Below are 26601 nucleotides of genomic sequence, written 5' to 3' on the forward strand. Positions count from 1 at the left end.
TTTTTAATGGTGGACATTTAATCACCACTGTTTCCCTTAGTGTGGTCCACCTTAGATGCAGTCATGCAAATCTGTCTCATTTTGGACTCATGCCTTAAAATTATCTATCAAAATAAATAGACGACATTGATAAAATATTTATCATTATGATGGCCCCACATAACATTGACCCATCAATCCACGGATACAAATAAGTGACATGTGGTGTCGTATAAATCAGTACGCTTATCATACTAAGTCAACTGTGTGGGGCCCATTGTGATTTATGTATTTTATCCACCCCATCCATCCATTTTACAAGATAATTTTAAGGCTTGATCCCAAAGATGAAGCATATCCAATGCTCAAATGGACCACACCAGATGAAACAATGTGAATTGAATATGCCTACCATTGAAAAATCATTAGGGGCCACAAAAGTTTTGGATCCATGTCATTTTTGTATTTTACCTTCATCCATCTCCATGTGATCTTATGAACAACTTGGATGACAAATAAACACCACTGTGGGCCATAGCGCCTAGGAAGGTTTCAACGGTAGGAATCATTGTCCCCACTGCCTTGGCGGTGTGGTCCACCCTAACTTTGGATCTGCCTCATTTTTGGGTTCACTATCCAAAATGATCTCGCTAATTGGATGGACCATGTGGATTTAACACATACATCATGGTGGGGTCCACAGAACTTGGTGACATCCAAACGCCACTGAAGTTGGCACCCGCACATGAGGCAAAAAGGAAGCAGATTGCGTACTGAGTAACTCGTAGTCTAAGCATACTGAGTAAACTTTGTGGGGTCCACCGTGATTTATGTATTTTATCTACTCCGTCCATCCATTTTAATGGATAATTTTTGGGCCTAAGCCTAAAAATGAAGTATATCCAAACCTCAAGTGGAACACAATGGGAAGCAGTGTGAATTGAACATCTACCGTTGAAAATTTCTTGGGGGCCACAGAAGTTTTGGATTAAGCTTGTATTTGTGTTTTCTCCTCATCCATGTCTGTGTTATCTTATGAACAGGTTGGATGAGAAATAAACATCACTGTGGGCCCAAGAAATGTTTCAACGGTGGAAGTTATTATTCCAACTGTTTCCAATGGTATGGTCCACTTGATCTTTGGGTATGCTTAAATTTTGGTCTCAACCCCTAAAATAAGATGGAAAAACGGATGGACAGCGTGGATAGACTAGATACATTGACGGTGGGCCTAACAGAGTTTACTCAGTACGATAAGAGCGTACTGAGTAACTAGTACGCAATCTGATTTCCCGGACGCGGATTAGATACTGACCGGTTGAGTAGTGAGACTCGCTACACGTCACCAAGTTCCGTGGACCCCACTATGATGTACGTGTTGTATCCACAACGTCCATTCATTTGGAGATATTATTTTAAGGCATTACCCAGAGAACGAGGCAGATCCAAAGCTTTAGTGGACCCCACCACAGAAAACAACGGGAAGATTGATGTACACCATTGAAACCTTCCCAAGGCCCACCATGATGTTTTATCGAAATCTAACCTGTTCAAAAGTTAACAAAAACATTAAAGAAGGGAAAACACAAATATCAGCTTGATCGAAAACTTTTGTGGCCTTTAGAAGTTTTTAATGGAGGTGTCATCTCCCCACTATTTTCTGTGGTGGGGTCCACTGGAGCTTTGGATGTGACTCATTCTCTGGATCATATGCTAAAATATCTCTCCAGATAGATGGACGGCGTGGATACAAAACATACATCATAGTGGGGCCCACAGAACTTGGTGACGTCACTTCAGTAGCAGTCTCGCTACGCAACCTATCAATAGCCGATCCGCGCCCGTAAAAACCCATCGCACTGTTTTTGAAACGAAAGACGGTTTCGGAAGAGAACCCTCAAAACCCTAAAATTTCGAAAGAAAGTCTCTCCAAATCCCTAATCTTCAACAGAATCTTCGCCGAAATCATCTTTAGGTTTGGAATTTTTGAGTATTCGAAGAAAAAAAGTGGAAAGTAGAGATTGGATGGCACTTACGGCACACCGATCAATCAATTGGCCCACCACAATTTCCGTCCACCCATCCTCTTCTACGATTGGCCCTCCTCTTCTACAGGTACGGAAATCCGCAAGTTTTCCCATTTTTTTCCTTTTTTTGGGGATATTTTCCGTATTTACGCAATGCTCCGATGTTATCGGTCATTTTATCAATGAAAATGGGTTGTTTACTACAGTTATCCCACGATTTCTCGCTGACAACTGGACTTTTCGCAAAAAATCAATAAAATCACCGAAAAATCGGCGATATTCGGAAGAGAAACGAAAAAAGGGAGTTTCGGTGTCGGAACTCCAGCGATACTGAAATTATCGGCGATAATTTAAACACTGGTTGTTACTCGGTGGACACAACTATTAACAGAACTACAACTTCTAACTGTAAAATAACCAAATTATCAGAAAAACAAGAAAACCATGTCATCAATAACACCAAAGGGTGGTGATGCATATTCTAAAGAATATATATATATATATATATATATATATATATATATATATATATATATATATATATATATATATATATATATATATAAACAGGGATATAGTTTCAGAGCCTGTTTGTTTTAAGAAACCCAAGACAACATGGGGCCTGTAGCTCCACATCATCAGTTTAATCATCATTTTGCTGGAAAATGGACCACTATTTGTATGTCTTTTGTTTTGGCTAGGTCAAAACAAGAAACATTCAAATCGAAGGGTGCTCTCCCAAAGAACAACCACGTCATTCCTATCCTAGTCTAGACCCTTGGATTCTTCTAATGCAAAGTCTTTTGGAAGCAGCGTAAATGTATTGAAAGATTACATCACCAAATTATCACAATAATGGTTAAATGATTTACAAATTGAAATCACACTTCATCACATGTAGAAAGATCCAAGAGTAAACAAATAAAGAATGATAATCCCGTGAGTTGCAGGCATACCGGCTTTCCGAATTTGGACAGCTCTGCACTTTTCGCTCTATGCTGACCTGGATAACCTATTTGTTTCAAATGGAAAAAAGGAGCTCAGGTGACATTAATATTACTTATCTTTTATGTAAAATAAAATAGCAAATGAAATATTGGCTCCATTAACACCAGCATGAGTATGTTGAACTCTTGAGCATAAAATTGGCAGATGACATCAATTCAGTTCAATTAACAGAAGCATGTTGTCATGCAAAGAAAACTCCAACCCAGTAAGGGATTTCATTCAAAAGGAAAAAACTTATTAAAGAGCTAAACTAACTTAAAATTGAAGGACGTAGTATTTTTTAAACTTGAGCACGCACGCTGATTTGTAGTTTAATGTATACCATGAAATGCACTAGGCCTAGCATAGCCTTTCCAGTAAGCAAGTTGAGGAGGTACACTTGCATTTAAGTAGGGAACCTTGCAATGCAGTGTATAAAGACAAACAAAAATAACTATAAAATTCATTAGTTCAGTTTTCATGTTTTATCAAGGTATTCAAAAATGGTAATATAATGGCCATACCGGCCATTACATAACGTTAATGGCATGGGCTGTTACACTATGGGGTCATAACAGACCATACCAGAAATTTTAGACCGTGACAGGCCTATGACAGCCATAACAGTCCATTAAGGTAACATATATAAGCCCCCAAATGGGGGCTGTTTTCAAATTCCCCCCATTTCACCCCCTCTTTTCCACATTTTCCCTTCTTAAGTTGTTTTCAAGCCATTTTCAACCATACTTGTGCACTTTTTGAAGATCGAAAGATAAAACAATTTTCAATGAATCAAAGATGTAGAGCCAGATTGGGAGAAGATTAAAAGATTACGTAAATTTTCTTTTTTATTCTTGTATGAGTATTGATTCAACATGACATTACCAAATCAACCAAATCTTGCTACATTGGTGTTCGATTTGGACGTGTTAGTAAATTTTTCTATTTTGTATTTTTGGCAATTTCGAGCTATTTTTGGGATGGATGGTTAGCAATTTTTTTTTAGATTGTTTCCTTAAGTGGGAAGGTGGGGGGAGCTGGATTCGGAAGGTTGGGTGATATCAATCTGGCCTTTCTTGAGAAGTGGATTTGGAGATTCGGGTCTAAACCAGGAAGATTGTGGAGGGAGTTCAGAGCCAGTAAGTATGGTGTGCAAGGGGGAGAGTGGTTTGTGAAGAGGTCCTTGCTTTATAGAGCTTCAAGTATTTGGAAGGTGATTGAAGCAACAGAACATCTAGTTCGTAGGTATGCCGTTTTCGCTCAGCAATGGGAGTCGCATTCACTTTTCAGTGGATATTTGGTGGCAGAGTAACATGCCCCAAGATCTATTCCCTAGACTTGCTTGTCTTGCTCCTGTCCGTTTCATATGGTGGCAGATTGTTTTTCTGTCAGTGATAGCCATGCAGTTTGGAATCCTTCTTGCAAGAGAAATTTGATGGATGAAGAGATTCTTGAACTCACCGGGTTATTGAATCATCTCCAAGATATCAGCCCTTCTTATAATGATAGAGATCCCCTGTTATGGTCGGTGCATAGTTCCAGTAAATTCTCCATCTGATCACTTCATGGGTTGATCTCCTCGTCACCTTGCTCTTCTTCTTCCCTACATCCTTACCGGCATTGGTTCTATGGAGCCCCTCAACGAGTGGCGGCTTTTGTTTGGCTTGTGAGCCAGAAGAAGGTTCTTACAGTTGATAACCTCCAGAGGAGATCGCTAGTGCTTCCCAACATTTGCCTAATGTATTAACGATGCAAAGTCCATCGACGGCCTCTTCCTTCATTGCTCGTTCACAAGGAAACTATGGGATCACTTTTTGGGAGAGCTTCATAATGCTTAAGTTATGCCAAGGTCCATGGAAGATGCTTTGTGGGCTTGGCATGGGGGAGTGGGTAAAGCCCGAAAAACCAAGTGGAGGCTGACTTTAATGGCGGTGCTTTGGGTTATTTGGCGTGTTAAGAACGAGTGTTATTTAGGAATGAAATGGTGGATGTAAAGGAGACCATTAGGAAAGCTAAGTGGTTTATTTTGAGTTGGGAGGCTTGTGTCAAAGCCTCCTAGGCTGCTTTTGCTTTGGATAGTCTTGTTCGTGTGCCTTGTATTATTTCCTCACTTTGTGCGAATTTTCTAATAAATATTGATGTTACCTCTCAGGGGAAAAAAAAATCCTCAAGTTTCTTGAGTGGAATGGTGTCAAATGGTTAGGAGTATGCGTTAGTAGGATGAGTCCCACGAACTGTACGAATTTCAACCCGGTTTGGGGCAATTTGAGTACCACACATATCAGCCCAACATTATTCATCCAGATTTAATTTTAATTTTTCAAGTTCTCAAGGAAAATGGTGTCAAATTGTTAGAGATATACATGAGTGGAATAACCCTCATAGGTTACATGAACTTCAGGCCATTTTGGAGCCATTCGAGTGTACCTTATTCGGCCCAACAATATTCATCCGAATTTTTTATTTTTTATTTTTCCTCAATTTCTTGAGGGAAATGGTGTCAAATGGTTAGTGACATGCATTAGTGGGATGAATCATTATAGTTGTGGACCTATGGTATGGTTGTTTGAATATCTGTGATTTTGGATATATAAATACAAATATATAATTGCCTCGCCATTCATCAACTCATCATTAGATTCATTATTCATATAAACTTTTTTATATTGATATCAGATATTTAGAATATAAATATAGGACTTTTAGAGTCAGTCTCAACCTGAGTGGTGGTGCAATATCATGGAAGTCTAAAAATATATTGTAATATCTCTTTCTACTACGGAATCTGAGATATAAGCCCTAGGTTTAGCTAAGAAAGAGGCAAAATGGATTAACACTCTAATATGCAATTTACCTGTATGGGTAAAGCCTATTCCACCTATAGGCTTATATTGAGATTGTAGTGCAGATATTACTAAAGAGAATAGAAGTTGTACAATTGGAAATTCTGAGAAATGCATCTAAAACATAATTACATAATGCAAATTGCTTGACTATGAATTGAACATTGTGGACTTTGTCAGATCTTGGGAATCTAGTTGATTCCTTAATATTGGAAGAGTGATGAGAATTATTAAAGAAACCCAAGGGGCAAAAAGCTATACAAAACTCAAGCCAAAGCAAGAGAGGAAAACCAAAAGACTAAAAAAGTCAAGAAGCCCACTCCAATATAAGATATTTCACCCTTCTAAAATCCTCCAAAGGAGGCCCACACCGATTTTGAAAACAACAATTATTCCTCTCTCCCCAAAGGATCCAAAGACCAACCAACAAAGCTAGCCTCCATCTTTTTATCCGAGGTTGATTCCTTAAAAAAGGATCTAAAGAAAAGTGAAAGAAACATCAAGGAGAATGGGACAAGCACAAAAGTAGAATCTTCAATAGCAGTGACCTAATCTAGGGACAAGAGATTGCCAAAAATCTAGGCTCAATGCAAATCGGATATTGGAAGATCATTGATAGACTAACTTGAAATAGGAGAATTAAGCTTCTCCAAGTTATATCCCTATGGTGTGTGTTAGTGCAGTATCTTTAACATGCAAGAGGTGGGACAAGTTCCTTAATGAGATCTATAGTTAATGATATGTGTTACAAAGCATCCTAGATAGACTCAAATATATGAGCATGGAGGTGGGGCTGCTTCCTATGATATTCAGGGCTATATCTCCAAAGCACTCATGAAATAGGATTTAAGCACAAGGACAAAATGTGTACGCTAACTTGGGCATTGTTGTAAGTAAAAAAATAAAATAAAATAAAATCTGTAGATTATTTTAAGAAAGTCTTATATTAAAGAAGTATTAATTCAAGACTATGAACACTAATAATCTTATAAGATTGCACCAATAATCTTATATTAAAAAAGTAGTAATTCAAGACTTTGTACACTAATCGTCTCATAAGACTTGGTCAACTTCACGGGTAAAGGGTCAAGTACATTGTTTTGTAAGGAAATAAGTGTGGAGTATTTTAAGTTTTATAGTAAAAGAGTATTAATTTTCATTATCAATCTGAAGAACATCACATTCCAAACTCATGCTAGGGCTTCTGAAGATATGGCCCTTGATAGAGTGGAATGGTAGAACAAGATTCATGTAGCCGACCACAAGTAACTGAGATAAGGCTTAGATGAAGATGATGAGTAAAAAAGAATTAATTTAAGACTTTGTACACTAATAATCTTCTCAAACTTAGTATACTTCACAAGGTAAAGGTTCAAGTCAAGAGACACTTTTACCATAACTTTTATAACCAATTAGTTGGATAGGGCATAGATGATGATGGTGGTAGTGGTGATGGTGATGGTGATGATCTTTTCCCTACCTACTTAGGTAATTTTTTGTTCTTCGTTTATTTTGAAACAGGGAATTGTTGAGCTTTATTTCAAAATAGAAGTGCATGTGCATGTGCTCACATGTGAGAACTTGCACCGCCTGTCTCTTTTGTTTGCTTTCGTACCTGAAATCTCTTCAAGGTTTTTGTCTTTTGTAACTGCTCCTTTCTTAAAAGTAGTTTTTGTTACTGACAAAGGGGTGTCATGAGAAAACTGTAACAGTTAGTTTTCTAATGGATATACATACCCCTCTTGGGGTCATTTGTGAAACACAAAAGAGAGTTCTCCTCTTTTTACCTCACACAAGCACTTCTTTCCTCTGTTTCTCCATACTTGGTAGTCCGAGCAAACAGCCCACAACAGAGATCCATTGGCTCAATGTGGCGATGCAGCCAGAGTCAAGAATCCTTTTGTAGGAGGGTCCTTGTCGTAAGGGCATTCCACCTGTGAGAAACACTACAACTTCATGGGACAGAACATGTCTTAAAGATAGCAACCTGATCGTGTTTGGCTCCTCAATGTCACTGCATCCAATCTTCAACTAATTGTTAGTCTACTCATGAAGACTCCAAGATCTTCCACTCATGCGGCTGCAACCTTGCTGGTAATCTGTTTTTACCAGGAGGTGAGTCTTCTGGGTACCTTTTCATAGCCCGAACTGTTACACCAACAAGACCTCATTACTGACTGCAATAATACGGGAAGAAGGCAATCCAGAGGAGAAGCAACCATTCCTAGACTGCATCTAGATCTTATGGTTCAGATGCTTTACATCAACGAAGAAATATTTCAGCATAATCCATCACCTCTCCAAGAACATTTCAACCCGCCATGAAAGAAAACACAACCCACTACGGGAAATTTATTCCATGTTCTTGGACATTCTTTCACTGTTGAACATAATTCTTCAAATTAAAGCATAAAAAAATAGCAGCATCTATTTACAAGCTTCCTACATGAAATTTACAGACAGAATATTATATCTATGGAAAAGGAAAAGTAAAGCTTTTCAACAGCTTCATATAGCAAATACTGAAGGTCATTTATGCAATTGAAAGAACTTTGAACAATAATCAGATAGAAATTATAATGCTTACTAAAACAGGCCACAGATTTTATATATATATATATATATATAGACAAAAGAATATGCATGATGTTTATATCCAGTAGTACTTAAGAGTGACTCATTCGCTACAAAGGGGCTTCCAAAAATGAAATATGAAACATGAATATGCATAGCGAATTCAAAAACACATGCAATAACAACAGCAACAACTCAGGAGACATTACCAGCAAAAATAACAAGACCATCTCGGGCAACTCTTGCCAAATCTGGAAGAGTCTTGTTAAGGTACTTTGGTGACAAGTAATCCAATGCATCTGACGCAATCACAAGAGAAAACGACTTTGCCTTGTAGGGCAGAGGAAACTTGATATCAGCCACACGCACAATGCCCTTGCGAACAAGACTCTTGCAGGTATTGTCCGCATCCTCCAATTCGTACGGTTCCACACCCCAAGCTTCAGTATCCTCTTCTTTCAACAATTTTGACACCACTGTGCAAGTTTCGGGGCCAACATGCAAAACTTTATGCATGCTGTCCCCGTATGCTTTAGTTAGAATAGGTATTGCTCTTTGAACTTCTGCTGTGCATGAAATATCACCTGTATAACATATGTTGAGATATTGAAATGAGTCATCATCATCATAGCTTGTCCCAGCTGTTTAGGGTTAGCTTATTGAAAATGAGTATAAATGTAAATTGTTTTGTAAATGATGATCAACAAACCAATAAAATTGCAATTGTTTCTGATCCCATGTATAACCCTGTAGGTATTGCCGATTTATGTGCATGCATGGGTTTGAAAGCATTGTTTATGGCTTGTCCCAGCTATTTAAGGTTAGCTTATAGATAATGAGTATAAACGTAACCTGTTTTGTAAATGATGATCAACAAAGCAGCAAAGTTAATGTTTCTGATCCCATAAATAACCATTAAGGTAGTAAATAAATACAAGCATGTATGGGGTTGACACTTGACAGCATTGTTTTTGGTTGGTTCACTAGAGGTTGTTCCAAAAAGAAACGAAGGTTGGCAGCTTTGAAATAGATTTCTCTTTAATCAACACTTCTTTTAATCCTGAATGAATAGTGTTAGATCTTTATGATATAGAAAACAGCCAAAGAGTATGGCAATTCTTTTTACAAAACTGCCAGATTTGGATAGGACTGCACAATATTTGAACAAACTATGGGCAAGGTGGACAAATTTGAACATCCAACATGCGCAACTCTGGTATCAGTTTAATAGTACAAAGGCAGCATATGGACCACAGCTTTCTTACAAAAAATTTTGGTTACAACATTTAGTGGTCTCAAATAAAAAGCCCTCCTTCCGCCTCTTTCCCACTTGTGCTACTCATTCTTCTTCTTCTTCATCATCATCATCATCATAGACTTATCCCAACTACTTGGGCTTGCCTCATGCTATTTATCCATCTATCTAAGCCGAGAAATTCATGTTAGGCTGATGTAGGACCGATGCATGAACTCAAATATTGTGTGAGAACAATCAGCAAAATTAACTTAATCAATTTAAAAAAACACAAAACTTGCTATCATCATCACAAATATCAAAATCTCAAGAGAAGATCATGCATGATTCTAGCCTAGGTTAACAAGCATCATTCTACGGGACCATTAAATCAGGGAAACTAAGATCTAATGGATGTAGGGACATCCAAGTAGAGTAAAGCCTATTTTAAAGGAGAAGGCCTAATACTATCTATGGTAAAATTAGGGTTTAGGGAAATTTTGGGAAAACTTGGAATTAGGGTTAATGGGGTAATTGGGTAGAGGGGTTAAAGAGTTTAGGTACTAGGATAAAGAAATTAGGGTTTTGGATGGAATTATTGTAAGGATTTGGGCTTAATTGAAGGATGTATAGAATTAGAGTTTGGTGATTTGGGGAAAATGGAAAATTAGGGATTTATAGGTTTAGGGTTAGGGATAGGAAAATGGAGAGTAGGGTTTTGGTGCAAAGGTAATGGAAAACCAATGGGACAAGAGAGTGGCCATATGGCCAACCCCGTGGATTCTCATGTGGCCGTACAGTCACACGTGCAGGCTAGGTTGTAAGGGTTTGGGTCTTTAGGGGTTAGTTCATCAATAAGTGTGGAAGGATGAAGGATTGGAAGAATGGGGAAGGTTTGGAATGGAGAAAATAGAAGAACTTCAAGAATACTTCGATGGTTGATGAAGGGATGATAATGAGAGTGATAGATGGAGACCTCACATCTCCATTGATGAAGATTAGCTTCGCACAAATATTCCTTCCAAATCACATAGAAGTCACCTTCAAATCACAGGAAGATGGAAGAAGAAGCAAGGAGCTTTTCTCCTTTTTTCCCCTCAAAAAACCTGATGAAGTAGGTCACACCCTCCCCCAACTCTTTTATAACTTCAATAACTTTCAAAATTTACATATTCAACTATCTTATGAAATTTGATGAAAATGAACATGGTCTAAAGAAAAATCAATTTAAATCACTCATAAGGTGTCCAAACATAAAGTAATCATAAACTAAATCCTAAAAGACAATAAAGTCTAAAATTGATGAAGACGATCCACAATCAATAGCCTGATCATGTGATCCATGCGATCCAACGGCCCGATCGTCACGTCCCTCGAATATGACGGTCCAAACCACTCCCTAAAGCAACCCATGTGCATCTTCCCAGTGTGGGGTCTTCCAGATGCTCGCACATGCACATAGGGTCTTCACATGATCAAGGGTACTCGCCTACCACAAGGAAATTGATGCGGCCGGCCTCCTCTGATACATACGCAAATGTGTACGTGAAGTGATGTCCTCATCCACTCTCCTCGGCTGAGAAGAGTTCGCCTTTGGTCGACGAAAACTCCTGTAGCGCTCCAAGATGTCTGGATCTAAATGTTATAGCTCGTCCTCTATAATCCAAGTACTATTTAAAATCGGCATAAGCTTCCACTTGACGAGGAATTACTGAAATCCCCTATGGCGAGTGAAAACCGCTTGTGCATCCAATATGTCATCGACTTGTTCACTTCGAGTAGGCAAGGAGGGTAAGGGTGGCAAAGGTTGGGATGATTGGTCAGGTAGGGGCGATGGGTTTGGGACTAAGTCATGGTCTGTGGGAGGGCCTGAGAATGGATCAAAAGGCGAAGTTGTAGGGCCCTTGTATCTTATTAGATCGTCCACATTAAAAGTAGAGCTAATTCCCATGGTAGGTAAAAGGTCTACTACATACGCATTAGGATCCAATTTCTGTAGTATTTTGTATGGTCCTACACTGCGCACTTGCAACTTTTTAACGGCCCCATGTGGGAACCGTTCGGGCCTCATACGAACCATGATGTAATCTCCTTCTTGGAATTCATGAAACATGCAATGAGAGTCAGCAAATGCTTTGTATTTTTTCATTACTTACATTAATTCGCTTCCTGATCTCACTATGCAACTCGTGTATGTGACGTGAAAACTCATGTGTTGACTCAAATGGCCTATAGGACAGACATAGGTATGAGATCTACGAGTTTCCTAGGTTTATAGCCATGCACAACCTCAAATGGACTCCTCATGCCTATGGACCTATTAATGGAACTATTATATGCCAACTCAACTATAGGCAAAACAGTATCACAAGTTCGAATGTGTTCACCCACAAGGCATCTAAGCAAGTTTCCAAGACTCCTATTGACAACCTCAGTCTGATCGTCTATTTGAGGGTGCTAGGCAGATGAAAATTGAAGCCTTGTCCCCATCATGTGCCTTAGTGTCTTCCAAAAATAGCTCATAAAGTGTACATCATGATCAGACACTATGGTCTTAGGTAGACCATGTAAACGCACTACCTCCCCAAAGAAAAGATTAGCCACATAGGAGGCATTGAACGTTTTTGAGCACGGAATGAAATGGACTATTTTGGAAAAACAGTGCACAACCACAAATACGGAATCGTGTTTCTTAATAGTTTCCAGTAAGCGCAACACGAAATCCATACTAATGTACTGCCATGGAGCATGGGGTACTGGCAAAGGCATATATAATCTTGTATTTTGATTTCTCTACTTTGCCAGTCAACAAGTCTTGCACTGCCCAATGATCTTGGCTACATCTCGCTTGAGACTTGGCCAATAAAATCTATCCTCCACAAGGGCAATGGTCGTGTCCCTCCCCAAATGACCGGCTACCCCTCCTGCATGAAGTTCCCAAACTAGGAAATCCCAGAGGAAGGTACGAAGAATGCAAAGTTTGTCACCATTAAATAGGAACTCATCGATGATGACAAACCCGCGATTGTCGGTCGACTGACCATCTCATAATGACGCATACAAATCGCCAAAGTCTGAGCATGTAGGATACTCTTCTCTCAATCAATCAAACCCAGTCACTTCCAGTCAACTCTCATACTTTAGAGTAGCGCCACATAACAACTAAGGGCACAGCAGGTTTGTTCTCAACCCCGGCCTTATGTTTAAGAACGAAAGAATATTCATGAAGAAATTGAACCCATTTAGCATGCCTAGGGTTTAATTTCTTCTGAGAACTGAGGTAACATAAGGCCTCGATGTTAAAGAACAAGACAAATTCTTGCATTAATAAATAATGTCGCCAATGGCGCAAGGATTAGACAACTGCATAGAACTCTTAGTCATAAATGGAATACGGTTGCTTTGCCTCATTCAACTTCTCACTAAAATAAGCAATAGGGTGCCCAACCTGACTAAGCACTCCACCTATACCTACCCCAGATGCATCACACGCAACCTTAAAGACTTTAGAAAAGTCTGGAAGGCGTGTGTGACAAGGGCTTCGCTCATCTTGTCCTTAGTCTCTTTAAATGCTTCAAAGGCAGCTTTAGTCCATACAAACTCCCCTTTCTTGATGCAATTCGTGATGGGAGCCATGTTGGAGCTAAATCCTCTGATGAACCGTGCATAAAAAGTTGTTAAGCCATGAAAGCTTCGCAACTCGTGAATATTGCGCGGTTCAAGCCATTCAACTATGGCCCTGTCTTTCTCAGGGTCCGCTCTCATGCCCTCAGATGATACGATGAACCCTAAGAAGACAACATTTTTTGACATAAATGTGCACTTCTTAAGGTTGGCGTACGACTTTTTAGTTCTGGGGACCCTGCAAACTTGCCTCAGACGGTGGAGATATGTTATAAATAAGAACGTCATCAAAATACACCACAAGGAACTTACCCATAAAGGGACTCAACACCTGGGTCATCACTCTCATAAATGTGATCGGGGCGTTAGTCAAGCCAAAGGGCACGACTAGCCACTCGTATAGCCCATCGTTTGTCTTGAAGGTGGTCTTCCACTCTTCTCCTGGGCGTATACATATTTGGTGATACACACTCTTGAGGTCAATCTTCAAAAAGTTGTGGCACTGGCACCCACCATCATGTCTAACATACCATCAAGACGTGGCATGGGAAACCGGTACTTGACTGTGATTTTCTTGATGGCTCTACTATCCACACACATGCGCCGCGTGCCATCTTTCTTGGTTTTGAGAAGCGCTAGCACAGCACACGGACTCAAACTCTCCTGAATGAAACCCTTTCTGAGGAGCTCATCTACTTGCCTCTTCAACTCTGCATGCTCCATATGGTTCATTCGATAATAAGGAAGGTTTGGTAGACTCGACCTAGGGACAAGATCAATGGCACGCTGGATGTCTCTCATGGGTGGCTCATCTGGTAAGTCCTCTGGAAATATATCGTGAAACTTATCCATAATCGACTTCACTTCGAGGGGTCCTACACCAACCTCGAGTGTAACTTCTCTAGTCACTAAGGCGTGCACCATCGAATACACTATAGTCTCTCTCTCAAACTCCTTGGCGTTGATAACATGGAGAGACTTAGGTTGGGATTTCCTCGTATCCCTTTAATTGTTCGACTTCCCCTTAGCTTTCTTCGCCGCATTGCTTTTTAGTGGGAGTGAAACTAGAGTGATCTTCTCGCCTTGATGCATGAATGAGCACGCATTTAAGCGGTCGTATATTGTCACATCGCGATCAAATAACCAAGGTCGTCCCAAAATGATGTCCAACATCCATAGGTAAAACGTTGCACTACAGCAAATCTAAATATGATCCAAAGTTAACGGGCATGAGATATCGCTAGGTAACAGGCATGAAAGATACATCCACCCATGACACTCTATAGGGTTGACGATGCGGTTCAGGTTTCAAACCCAAACGGGACAAAGTGTTAGTGGAGACTACATTGGTACAGTTGCCACTATTGACGATCACCTTGCAATTCTTCTCTCCACATTTTGCATATGTATAAAATATCGTAGTCTAACACCAATCATCATTCTACTTAGCATTGGTCAAGGCGCACCTGACTACTACAAGTGGCATGGTCTCTTCTTCTTCTACTTTCTCATCACTAGCACTAATGATATTGGGCTGATAGACTTCTTTTTCAAAATCACCCTATTCATCTCCTTCTTCCTCACTATCGTCAATCACCAAAGCATTGTTCTTATCTTTCCAGGGACACTGATACGCAAAGTGACCAAATCCTTGACAATTGAAGCATCGTGTTTACTCACCTCCCCTAGAGCTAGCACTTACTATCTATTTTCCTTTAACATCTCTAGGGTTGGACTGGGAACCAATTTGGGGTTTGGACTGACTCCCCATGTTAGGCTTAGTCCCTTGAGGACAAGTCTTAACACTTGGATCCCGAGAGTCATAACACCTACCAACTGGTGCTTTGAGATAGTGTTCAATGTCTTACACTACTTGGTACATGTGCTCCAATATGCCAACGTCACGAGAATAAAGTTCTCGTTGGATCTCGAATCGAAGGCTCATCCTGAATTTGGACAATGTAATCATCAGGCCCTCCTCAATGTCACATCGCATCATGTATTCCTCAAACCTGGTGATGTAATCTAGCACAATCATGGATCCTTGGTGCAAGGTCTGCCACTGGTCCAAAAGCCTTTGGCGATGAGAAAGAGGGAGATACTTTTCTTCAATGACTTCTTTCATCTCAACCCAGTGCGCAACTGGGGGTTCTTTCTTTTCAATTTTACGCTCCATATTGGTGCAAAAAAGTTTGGCCTGGCCCACCAACTTCATCTTGGCAAATCTCACCCGACGAGCATCAGACATCATACCACTCAAAATAGTGGTCCATGTCTGCCACCCGATCGAGGAATGCTTTGAGGTCCAAGCGACAATCAAAACTGGGAGCCTCAACTTTTACACCCTTCATGACTTGTGCATTTGGATCATAATGGTCATGACGTTCCTCACGTCGTGGTGGCACTTGTGCTCGACCACATCCAAGGCCTTGGCCACGATCACGCACTCGCTTATCAACTTGATCTCCAGCCTGAGATTGAACATCTTCCCCAATGTCGGGGTTTGCCTGTAGGGAGGCCTCAAGTTGATTGACACGCGCATTGGTCGCGGTTAATTGAGTGGCGGTGATTCGATTGTGCGCTTCAATGGCCGGCAGACGATTATTAATCGCATTAAGGGCCTCGGCAATCTACTCTAAATTCATCATTGGTTGTAGACAAAACCACATCCCGAACGAGTGGGGATACATAAGGAAACTTCCAAAGGAAACCCTAGGTCCTAAGACTGTGTTATGACAATGATAGAACCAACCTAGAGATCAAATTGGACACGCTAGAAACACTAATCTGAAAATTCAGCAAGCCGCTACCCTCAAATATCATGTTGAAAATTCAGCAAGATGGTAATCTAGGGGTGCCAAAATGAAAATTCAGCAAAGATGTAATCTAAAAATTACAAACTAAAAATTCATCAATGTGACAACCTGAGATTACTATGCTGAAAATTCAGCAATGGTATAAGTGGAAACACTAGCTGAAAATTCAGCAATAAGATATTTTTTTTTTCCTCCCAACTATGAAAAATAATAATAATAATAATAATAATTCAGCAATATGATCCTATATGCCATGTATGATCTAATAACCCTAGATGTAACTCTAACCTAAATGCAACACAAAATCATAGTCTCTAATACAAAATTTGATGTAGGACCGATGTATGAACTCAAATATTGTATGAAAACAACCAGCAAAATTAACTTAATTAATTTATTTAAAAAAAAAAAAAAAACACAAAACTTGCTATCATCATCACAAATATCAAAATCCCAAGATAAGATCATGCATGATTCTAGCCTAGGTTAACAAGCATCATTCTACATGGCCATTAAATCAGAGAAACTGAGATCTAATGGATGTAGGGACATCCGAGTAGCATAGGGTAAAGCCTACTTTAAAGGAGAAGGCCTAATACTATCTATGGTGAAATTAGGGTTTAGGGAAATTTTGGAAAAAACTTGGAATTAGAGTTAATGGGGTAATTGGGTAGAGGGGTTAAAGGGTTTAGGTACTACGATAAAGAAATTAAGGTTTTGGATGGAATTATTGTAAGGATTTGGGCTTAATTGAATGATGTATAGAATTAGGGTTTGGTGATTTGGGGAAAAGGAAAAATTAGGGATTTATAGGTTTGGGGTTAGGGTTAGGAAAAAGGAGAGTGGGGTTTTGATGCAAAGGTAATGGCAAACCAATGGGACAAGAGAGTGGCCGTACAACCAACCCTATGGATTCACATGCGTGGTCGTACGTTCACATGTGTGCGCTAGGTTGTGAGGGTTTGGGTCTTTAGGATTTGGTTCATCAATAAGTGTGGAAGGATGAAGGATTGGAAGAATGGGGAAGGTTTGGGATGGAGAAAATCAAAGAACTTGAAGAATACCCCGATGGTTAATAAATGGATGATAATAAGAGTGATAGATGGAGACTTCGCATCTCCGTTAATGAAGATTAGCTTTGCACCAATCTTCCTTCCAAATCACATGGAAGTCGCCTTCAAATCACATGAAGATGGAAGAAGACGCAATGAGCTTTTCTCTTTTTTTCCTCAAAAAACCTAATGAAGTAGGTCACAACCTCCCACCCCCCAAAAAACTCTTTTATAGCTTCAATAACTTTCAAAATTTACAAATTCAAACATGTCTTATGAAATTTGATAAAAATGACCAATCTAAAGAAAAATCAACTAAAATCACTCATAAGGTGTCCAAACATAAAGTAATCATAAACTAAATCTTAAATATGATAAAGTCTAAAACTAATTAAGACGATCCATGATCAATGGCCCAATCATGTGATCTATGCGATCCAACGGCCCGATCGTCACATCCCTCAAATTTAATGGTCCAAACCACTCCCTAAAGCAACCCATGTGCATCATCCCAGTGTGGGGTTTTCCAAATGCTCGCACATGCGCACGGGGTCTTCACATGACAGAGGGTACTTGCCTAACTACAGGGAAATCGATGTGGCCTGCCTCCTCCTTTGATACGTACGCAAAGGTGTATGTGAAGTGATGTCCTCATCATAGGCCCTTCTAGGAAAGAACCTACACAAAATCTTTGTAAATTTGTTCCAACATAGATGATTAATAAGTCTTCTAATGGGGGATGTAAGATTCGCGTGGTTTAACGGTCAGGTAAATCCTATCCAGTCCAAGACCAATCGGTTTTCAGTTTGGCCCAAGTGGATTGACAAGCTTCCATTAACCTCCCACCGCAGCCTTCAAGAACCATTTCCTACCACAATCTGAATTTTCTCGAAGTTGAGAAGACGATTGGAGTCCAAAACCGTTCAAGTTTGAGTTTGCATGGCACAAAGTGGACGGTTTCGCAAATCTAATTAAGGAATGGTAGGCTTCTCTTGTGGTTGAAGCCTAAAGGCTACCCAGGCTCCGTTCTATTCTAGAAGTTGAAACTACTAAAGGGAAGATAAGCGGGTGGGAAAATGAAGCATTTGGTAGTCCGGATAAGGAGATGGGTGTTATTCTCAATGAAATGCAAGCGTTGAATATAAAGGAGGGTCAAGATCTCTCAGAAGGGGAGATAGAAGGGAAGCACTCATTAAAAAATATAAGAGTTGTATGAAAGAGGAAAAAATTAAATGAAAGCAGTGGTCAAGGGATACCCGTCTTAAGGAGGGGGATGATAACACCAAATTTTTCCTTGGCCTAGCAGCCGGTAGTTTCTTGGTACCGACATGCTACGGTTCGAACGTGACTATCAGATATTATTGCCTCGTCGAAAGCGATATCGACGTTTCTTCGACCCTACCTAAGGAGTGCCGTGTGTTGGGTGGGTGGGCCGAGCTTGCCTAAGAGCAGGTGTTTCCCAAATCCCTATCCATCCTTTCCCGTTAGAATGAGGCGCGTTTCCATCTATCGGGAATGTTTGCTCTCGAAATGCCCGCCCGGTTTCCAAATCTCTATCTACTACAACTACTAATGAAGTCCATCTCTTTCAATCTCCTTCTGATTCTTCACTTCAGGCAGGCTACATCCCGCTTAAGCGTTACTTGGAACAACAGCATTAGCAGCCAACGCTTCATAAATAGGCCGGGGCGCTATCCTTACGCAGCTAGCTTCAAGCGGTACTGAGGAGCAAGTGCAAGAACAAGGATTAGCAAAATCCACGATGTGGTGGTAGATGGTGCTAGGGTGGAGGATAAAGTAAGGTGGGAGAAGCTATTATCAGGTTCTATCAAGAGGAAGATGTAAAAAGGCCGAGGTTGGATAATTTATATTTTTGTGAAGGAAGCGGCTTTTTTAGAGATGCCAGTTTCAGAAGAAATCAAGTTTGCAATGGATGAATTGGGAAGGGATAAGGCTCCCAAGCTAGATGGTTTTCCCTCGGGCATTCTTTCAAATCTTTTGAGGCTTAGTAAAAACCAATGTTGTGGCTTTTGTCTACAAATTCTTCAAGAGCAGTAGGCTTCCGATTGAGATCAGTTCATCATTCATAGCATTGATTCCGAAGGCTGGTGCAAATAGTTTGAGGGATTTTAGACCAATAAGCTTTATTGGGGCCCCTCATAAAATTCTAGCCGAACTCTTATTTTTCATATTTAAGTCCACTCTTAAGAAGGTTATATCCAAGTTCCAGGGCACTTTTGTGGAAAAGGTAGACTATTTTGATTGCCCACGAGTGTATTGATTCAAGGCACAAGGTAGAACTTAGAAGTGGTATTGTCTACAAATTAGATTTGGAAAGGTGTACGATCATGTCGATTGAGGATTCTTGGGTTTTATGATGGTTCAAGGTCACCTTAGTTATGGGGATAGATGGAGGAAGTGGATTCAAATGCGTGCCAGCTCTGCCAAGTTTGCCAAAAGGTTTGTTCAACTCTTCTAGAGGCCTACAAGGAGATCCATTTTCGCCTCTTCTCGTCATCGTGATTAGAGGTGTACACAAGTCGAGCCGAGCCAAGCTTTGCCCAGCTCGTGCTCAACTCGGACTGCTCGAGTCCCAGCTCGTGCTCGGCTCGGCTCGGCCTTCGAGCTCGGAACAGCAGCTTGTGCTCGGCTCGGCTGAGTTTGAGCAGAGTTCGAGCCCAGATCTGGGGCTTATCTTTCTGGAGGAAATCAAACAGATCCAAGCCATGCTCAGGGCCAAAATTCACATCAGATCCGTAGAGATAACAGAGGGCGTCGAGGCCAGCATAGCAAGGGAGGTAGGTGGCATCGGCCTTTGTAGGGTCCGGTGTTAGGCAGCGATATTCGAGGATCCGACGGTGGAAAATGAGCTCGAGCATGTCAGGGTCAATCCGGTACCAGCTGTGGGAGCGGTTGTGGGTCTTTTGACCGAGGCCGTGGTTTGCGATGTACGGACAGAAGTCATCGTAGACGGGGTAGTGGGAGCAATTGGCCAGGAGGTCGAGATTGAAGCGGGAGGGGAGATTTCGGATGCGGATCCAACGGCCACGGCAGTCTAGGTTTGGGGAGATGGACAGATCTGATTAGGTTAGGCGGGAAGTGGAGAGAGAGATGAAGATGAGGAGAGAGAAGAGAAAGAAGGGGAGAATGGAAGAGGGCATGGTGATTACTTAGGGGTTTTTTTTTTTGAAGGGTATATGTACCGAGTCGAACCGAGTTGAGCCGAGTTCGAGCAGTATTCGAGCCGAGCGGGGGCAAGCTCGAGCTCGACTCGAATTCATTTCGAGCACCAAAAAACAGCTCAACTCGGTTCGAACTCAACTTCGATCCGAGTCGAGTCAAGCTTTTTCGAGTCGAGTCGAGTGAGTTATCGAGCTTTTGTTGCTCGTGCATAGCCCTAATCGTGATGGCTAAAGCCCTTAGTAGAATGTTGGATAAAAGTGTCTCCTTAGGCTTGATAAACGAATTCAAGGTGGATAGGGAGATCTTCAAGTTTCTCACCTTCAATTTTTGGATAACACTATTGTTTTGTGATACAAATGAGTCCTATATAGACAATCTGAAAAGGTTATTTGTTATTTTGAAGCGGTCTCAAGTTTAAAGGTGAATTATCACAGATGTGAAATGTTGGGCATAGGTTTACCTAAGGAGGTGGTAAAGAGTTAGGCAGTAGCATTTGGTTGCACGGCGGGTGCATTTCCATCTATGTATCTAGGGCTGCCACTATGTTTTAGGAAGCTTGTTAAACACCTTTAGGATCAGGTTGTTGAAAGGTTTTAAAAAGAAGTCACCATGAAAGCAACGTCGTCTATCTTTGGGTGGAAGGATAATCCTAATGAATGTGGCCCTCTTAAATCTTTCACTATATTTATTTTCTCGCTCCAAATGCCCTGTGGGAGTGATAAAGAAGTTAGAAAAGCTTAAGGGGGATTTCTGATAGAAAGGTGCTAAGGAGAGAAGTAAAATTCATCTTATGAATTGGGAAGATGTGTGTAGACCAAAGATTGATCAAGGTGTGAGTATTAGGAAGCTGGAAATAATGGCCAAGGCTCTTTCAAGTAAATGGCTATGGAGTTTTGGGTCGGAAAAGGACACTCTTTGGAAAGTGAGAATTGTTAGGAAATATGGGGCCAAGGAAATGGAACGGTGGTCAAAAAAGTCATCCATGTACAATGCTACGGGATGTGGAAGGTGATCATGGGAATGGAGGGGAGTTTTAAGGGTAGGTTTTCAATAAGAGATGGGAGTAGGGTGAGGTTTTGGGAAAATGTTTGGTTGGGTAGCTCAAGTTGAAAGATGAATATCCAAGTCTAGAATCGATGTCCTCGGATCCAGGAATATCCATGGATCAGTGCTTCTCATGGCAAGGCTCTAACGGTGTTTGGACTCTGCCGTGTTGGAGGAACTTGCAGGAGGAGGAATATCTAGCCCTCAAAGCGGCTTTCGAGCGTTGTGCTCAGTTTGGATCCATATTTGATTAAGTGGCTCAAGGACAAGTAGGGTCTATTCTCTGTTATATCCTTTTATAGGATGTTAAATGGCCCCACATCCGCAAAGGGTCCGTCTCATTCGTACTTACTTTGGTCTTATGGCACTCCCATGAAGATAGTGATGTTTGCATGGTTAATGGGACGGAAATCATGGAATAAGGTTCTCACTATCAACAATCTCCGAAAGAAGGGGCTAATCATTATCAATGTCTGCCCGCTTTATTTGAAGTCCAATGAGTCTGTACACCTTTTTTTTTGTTCATTGCATGTTTTTTTTTTTTTTTTTTTTTTGGTGGTGGGGGGGAGGGGGGATAAATTCTTCTCTTTGTTTGGGGGTGGCATGGGTGATCCCAAAGACTATTTCAGGCCTATTTCAGTTTTGGCATGGAGGGGCAGGCAAGGTAGGTGGCTTTGCGCTCCAGTTTATGGGCAAGTTGGTGGGAAAGGAACAACAGATGCTTCAATAACCCATCAGGGAATATTTTGGGAGTATTCAATAGGGCAAAAGGCGATATAATTGCCTTAACTGGTTGTTCTCTCCTCTGTAGTGATTGGGTTGCAATCGAATTATTTGACCTTTCAGATGCTTTATCAATAAAACCTTTATCTTTCAAAAAACAATTAGAGGGCCCTGATGTATCAAGGCCAACAATGGACAACATAGAACAAAATACCAAACAATTATTTACAAGGGCAGCACATTACTACAACTATTGGTATGGCAAGTGCAGCACAAATGAAGGGAGCAGGGGGGAAAAGAAAAAATGGAGAGAGAGAGAGAGAGAGAGTTTGAGAGACTAAGAGAAAGGGTGCAGCTATAGGCATGTTGGGTGGGCAACCCATGCCCACCATTTCCAATGTTGTGGTCCACTCGAGCTTTAGATTTGCCTCATTTTTGGGCCCTGCAAAGCATTTGTTGCAGGGTCCCCTCGTATCACACTTACATGTTTGTAGGCTACATGCAAAGAGCAGGAGAAGTGGGAGAACAAAAATTGATTCTATATTTCAAAAGACAAAAAATAGCACTCAGTTCAAGGGCCAGCCACATCCAAAAATTACTTGTTGATACCCCACGAATAATTCAAGGGTAAATTTGGCAAATGCTGCTTGCCTTATATATTGCACAGATTGTAGATTTGATGGAAAAAATGGAGAATCATGGGTGAATGATGGAAAGAAGGATAGATTATTTGGAACCTCTCCAATTTGGGGTTGTGTCGAGTTGTGTCGAGTCTCAGCCATCGCACAATCTAGAAAGTCACGCTTGTAGTGACAAAGCATCGCACCCCAAGAAAGACCACTAAAGGTTTGAAGAGTAAACAAAAACTGCATTCATTCAACTATTCATTAAAGAATTTTTCACGTATATATACTTTCCTAAAGCAAGAGAAATCATAATATAATCCTAGCAATTCACTAAGTGCCATTCTAGCCTATCTATTTTAATATAACATTATTCACTAAGTGCCATTCTAGCCTATCTATTTTAATATAACATTAAGGACTATGAATCTATGTTATCCCCAAATCCCATCATAACCAAACAGCCATCTGTAAATCACAGCCATAACTAACTTGATTCATGTAGAAAATAGCATGATCTTTAGCTCCTTGAAAACTAGCTCAATGGGCTTTCAAATAGATCAATTTCATGTCATTTTGACATTGTTTGGCACCTGAAAAGTGGTTCACAAAATATTCGATGAAAATTCTAACACTTTAGAGGGAAGCTTTAAGGACTAAAGACTACACTCATAAGACGTATGAACCCATGATTTGACTGTACCACAATTACGAGGTCCACCAACTAATCGGACCAACCTTTGTGCCATAGATCCATCAAACTCCTATAGTGGCCCATAGCACTCTCCAGATAGATTGTGGGCCTCACTCTTGGCTGAATAAAGGATGAATGTAGTGTCTTGACCAGCCAATAGAAGTCGGACCGATTGCAAAGTGATCCAGACATTACCTAATGGGCCCCACCATGGACTCAAATGACTCATAAATCTCCATATTGGAATATCCTAGCCAGCAATGCAATTCAATTAACCATTCATGATTCATCAAAAAATGTGATTTAATTAAACAAAATGATAGAAAATCAGTGTCCTACAATAAAGAAAACAAATGCAAAAGTAGCCAGGATCTCCAATTCTAGAAGATATTTCAGGCATCCCCCCATTAACGGTGAGGCCCATTAGATCAGCAGTCTAGATAAACAGACCATGGTGCCACTGGCGTAGATTGGGTATATCAAAACACTAGCGCTATGCGTGTCCAACTCCATAAGGAGCTCAAGACCCAATAAGTCCCCCTTTTATTTAATTCAAACTTCAAATGGAATCCTCTAGACAATTTCCTCCAATTCTCTAGTCATTACCAATAGAAAAGCAAGTTGATTGGGAATTTTGGGATTCCTTTATGTGTGTGCGATTGGGGGCGAGCACTTCTAAAAGGATCCACAGATTCCAAATCCTTTAGTCTCACTCCCTAGATCCATGCAATAAAGCATTAATATCACATCCTTCTATGTTGAAATGGAGCATGCATTAACTGTTCATTTTATCCCAAAAAAATAATTTAAAAAAAAAAAAGAAATTGCTGCACTTTTTTTTTATTTGAATGAGAAATAACTGCACATTCCATCTTCTAGAAACCCAAACAAAATGAACACACTAGATTTTATGCACGTGATAGAGATCTTTAACACATTAGGCTAACTATGACTAAAAATTTTATGGTTCATATAGTTTAAAAGAAGATAATCATCGCCCAAATAATTGGAATAAGGCTTAGATGATAATGATGATGAATCGTCACTCCTGGGGAAAATCCCTGGTAGCCATAGTTTAGTCACTGAATTAAAAATAAAAATAAAAAACTGCTAACCCTAGCCATGACAGTACGCATGATGGCATCAGCTCATGGTGAAAACAAAAACTGAAAACATGGAACATCAATAAAAAGACAAACATGCTCACCTTCAAGCTTACTAAGAGCTTCTTTATCACCGCCAAATCCACCTATCACGAGATAACTAGAAGTTATTTGATAAGAAATGAAACAATGCTGTTAAGAAAGCAAAAAGGCACCGACAACCAGTATAAAACAACAGCAACTTTGTTCCCATGGAAATCAATTACGACAAGTAGTCAAATTTCTCATCAACAGCTGATGTGGATAACAAAATCATTTAATTTAATTTAATTAACCCTATTTTATCTTGATATGTATTTCAAGGGACAAAACAAACCTGGGCCACTATAAGAATACACAATAAGAAGGAATGCACCCTGAAATTTTCAACAAAGAACATACTCAGCATTTTACCTTAATAATTATTACAAACCTATTTCAAAATACTCTAAATGCTTTGAAGGTCAGTATGTTCATAAAAAATGCAAGAATATATTCCAGCACTAGTTATTATAATCCCATTAAAAACAAACAAAACTTTGAATTGGAAGAAGAGAACAATACCAACAGAACCAGACCAATAGATAGTAAAGGTGAAGATCGTGATTTCTGATGTAATGAGCTCACAAATGGAACACTTCCACTGTCGGCGAAGCGCCTGGTGGGATTTACTGGCCTCCTTGACATGTCTACCGGTCTATATAAGACGATGAAAATTACAATATCTTTAAGCTGATTTGAGAAAGAGAGGGGGAGAGAGAGAGAGAGAGAGATGTACGATAAGGTCAGTTCCACCATCCCAAGAAACCAAATCAACATACTTCAATCACATCCCCGGACAACAGTAGAATTAAGGAAAACAAGATAAAGAGAGATTGCAATAACATTACAAGGGACTAATTAACTGTAGAGAGACAGAGAGATGTACGATAAGGTCAGTTCCACCATATCAAGAAACCAAATCAACATACTCCAATCATATCCCAAAACAAGAGTACGATTAAGCAAAACAAGATAAAGAGAGATTGTAATAACATTACAAGAGACTAAATAACTGTAATATAGTGTATAAAAAGATGAAAATGAATAAAGCACAAGTAAATAGGCAATGCTCTGTTGAAACCAATATCATTTAGTTTAAGTGAGCCCGCCTTACAATGATCCAAACCTTCCATCTAGTGTGCATGACCATGGACAGGCAATGCTGCAAAAGAACACCTAGGAATATCCAGTCAACCGAATGTTGGCCTGCAAATGGATGGTTATAAATATAACATAGCCAACACTACCCATGCAATGATGAAAGGACACATGGATGGATTGTTCAATTTAGGAGATTTATGGTCCACCTTGCATCCAAGGGAAGGCCAACTACGTGAATGTCGGCTAACTGAAAGGTAGGCCCCAAATGTATGGAATGCTCATCTGAACAAACAATGCTGCTGCCTAAATCTGAGCATTGTATAATCCCTCATAGAGTAAATGAGAATTGATCGAAGCAGATTGGAAGCAGATAAATAGAGCAGCATAGAGAAAGAAATAAGACAACTAAAGAAGACTGCATCTAATCATCACAAATCCAAAAACAATTCAATAATCAAGCATTACTTCAGCTGAAATCTGAACAACTCAAATTAAAAATACATCATATGAATTTCAATTCAGAAGAAACTAAGTGCACATGTATAAGGAAGTTTATGCAAGACCAAGTTGTTCAGCTGCTGGCCTCCACTGTATGAATTTCAATTCAGAAGAAACTAAGTACACATGTATAAGGAAGTTTATGCAAGACCAAGTTGCTCAGCTGTGGGCCTCCACTATCTGTGTCTTGGCACAAAATTAGGATGGTCCTATGTTGCCATGTGCATATTGTGTGCAGTACCGGTAGAGTTCCTTTTTTTTCTTTTTTGATTAATGAATAACGAATTCTTTCCCTACACATCAAACTACCTTGCGACCCTTTAGAGCAATGGAATAGGTAGACCCATTTACAATGTTCAACACAAAGGAAAACAAAGAGTTTATCCTGGATTCATGATAAATGAATCCAGCATCC

The 26601-nt window shown here is 40.1% G+C and overlaps 1 protein-coding gene across 3 annotated transcripts in view; it reads right to left on the reverse strand.

Annotated features, from left to right (window-relative positions):
- LOC131218831 (probable pectin methylesterase CGR3) overlaps positions 1-26601 on the reverse strand; it is a 37405-nt gene that overhangs the window by 9477 nt on the left and 1327 nt on the right. Inside the window, exons 2-7 of one of the 3 annotated variants that reach the window (XM_058213670.1) lie at positions 25702-25793; positions 25110-25277; positions 24883-24922; positions 24611-24652; positions 8620-8994; positions 2963-3018 (exon numbers count right to left, since the gene is read on the reverse strand). In XM_058213670.1, coding sequence (XP_058069653.1) covers positions 2963-3018; positions 8620-8994; positions 24611-24652; positions 24883-24922; positions 25110-25277; positions 25702-25737 — 717 coding nt within the window. In that variant the 5' untranslated portion in view covers positions 25738-25793. The remainder of the gene's footprint in view (positions 1-2962; positions 3019-8619; positions 8995-24610; positions 24653-24882; positions 24923-25109; positions 25278-25701; positions 25794-26601) is intronic. The other 2 variants (XM_058213671.1, XM_058213672.1) reach the window with 2 other exon arrangements.

This window comes from Magnolia sinica, chromosome 11, assembly GCF_029962835.1.
Source record: "Magnolia sinica isolate HGM2019 chromosome 11, MsV1, whole genome shotgun sequence".
In the NCBI taxonomy this organism is placed as follows: domain Eukaryota; kingdom Viridiplantae; phylum Streptophyta; class Magnoliopsida; order Magnoliales; family Magnoliaceae; genus Magnolia; species Magnolia sinica.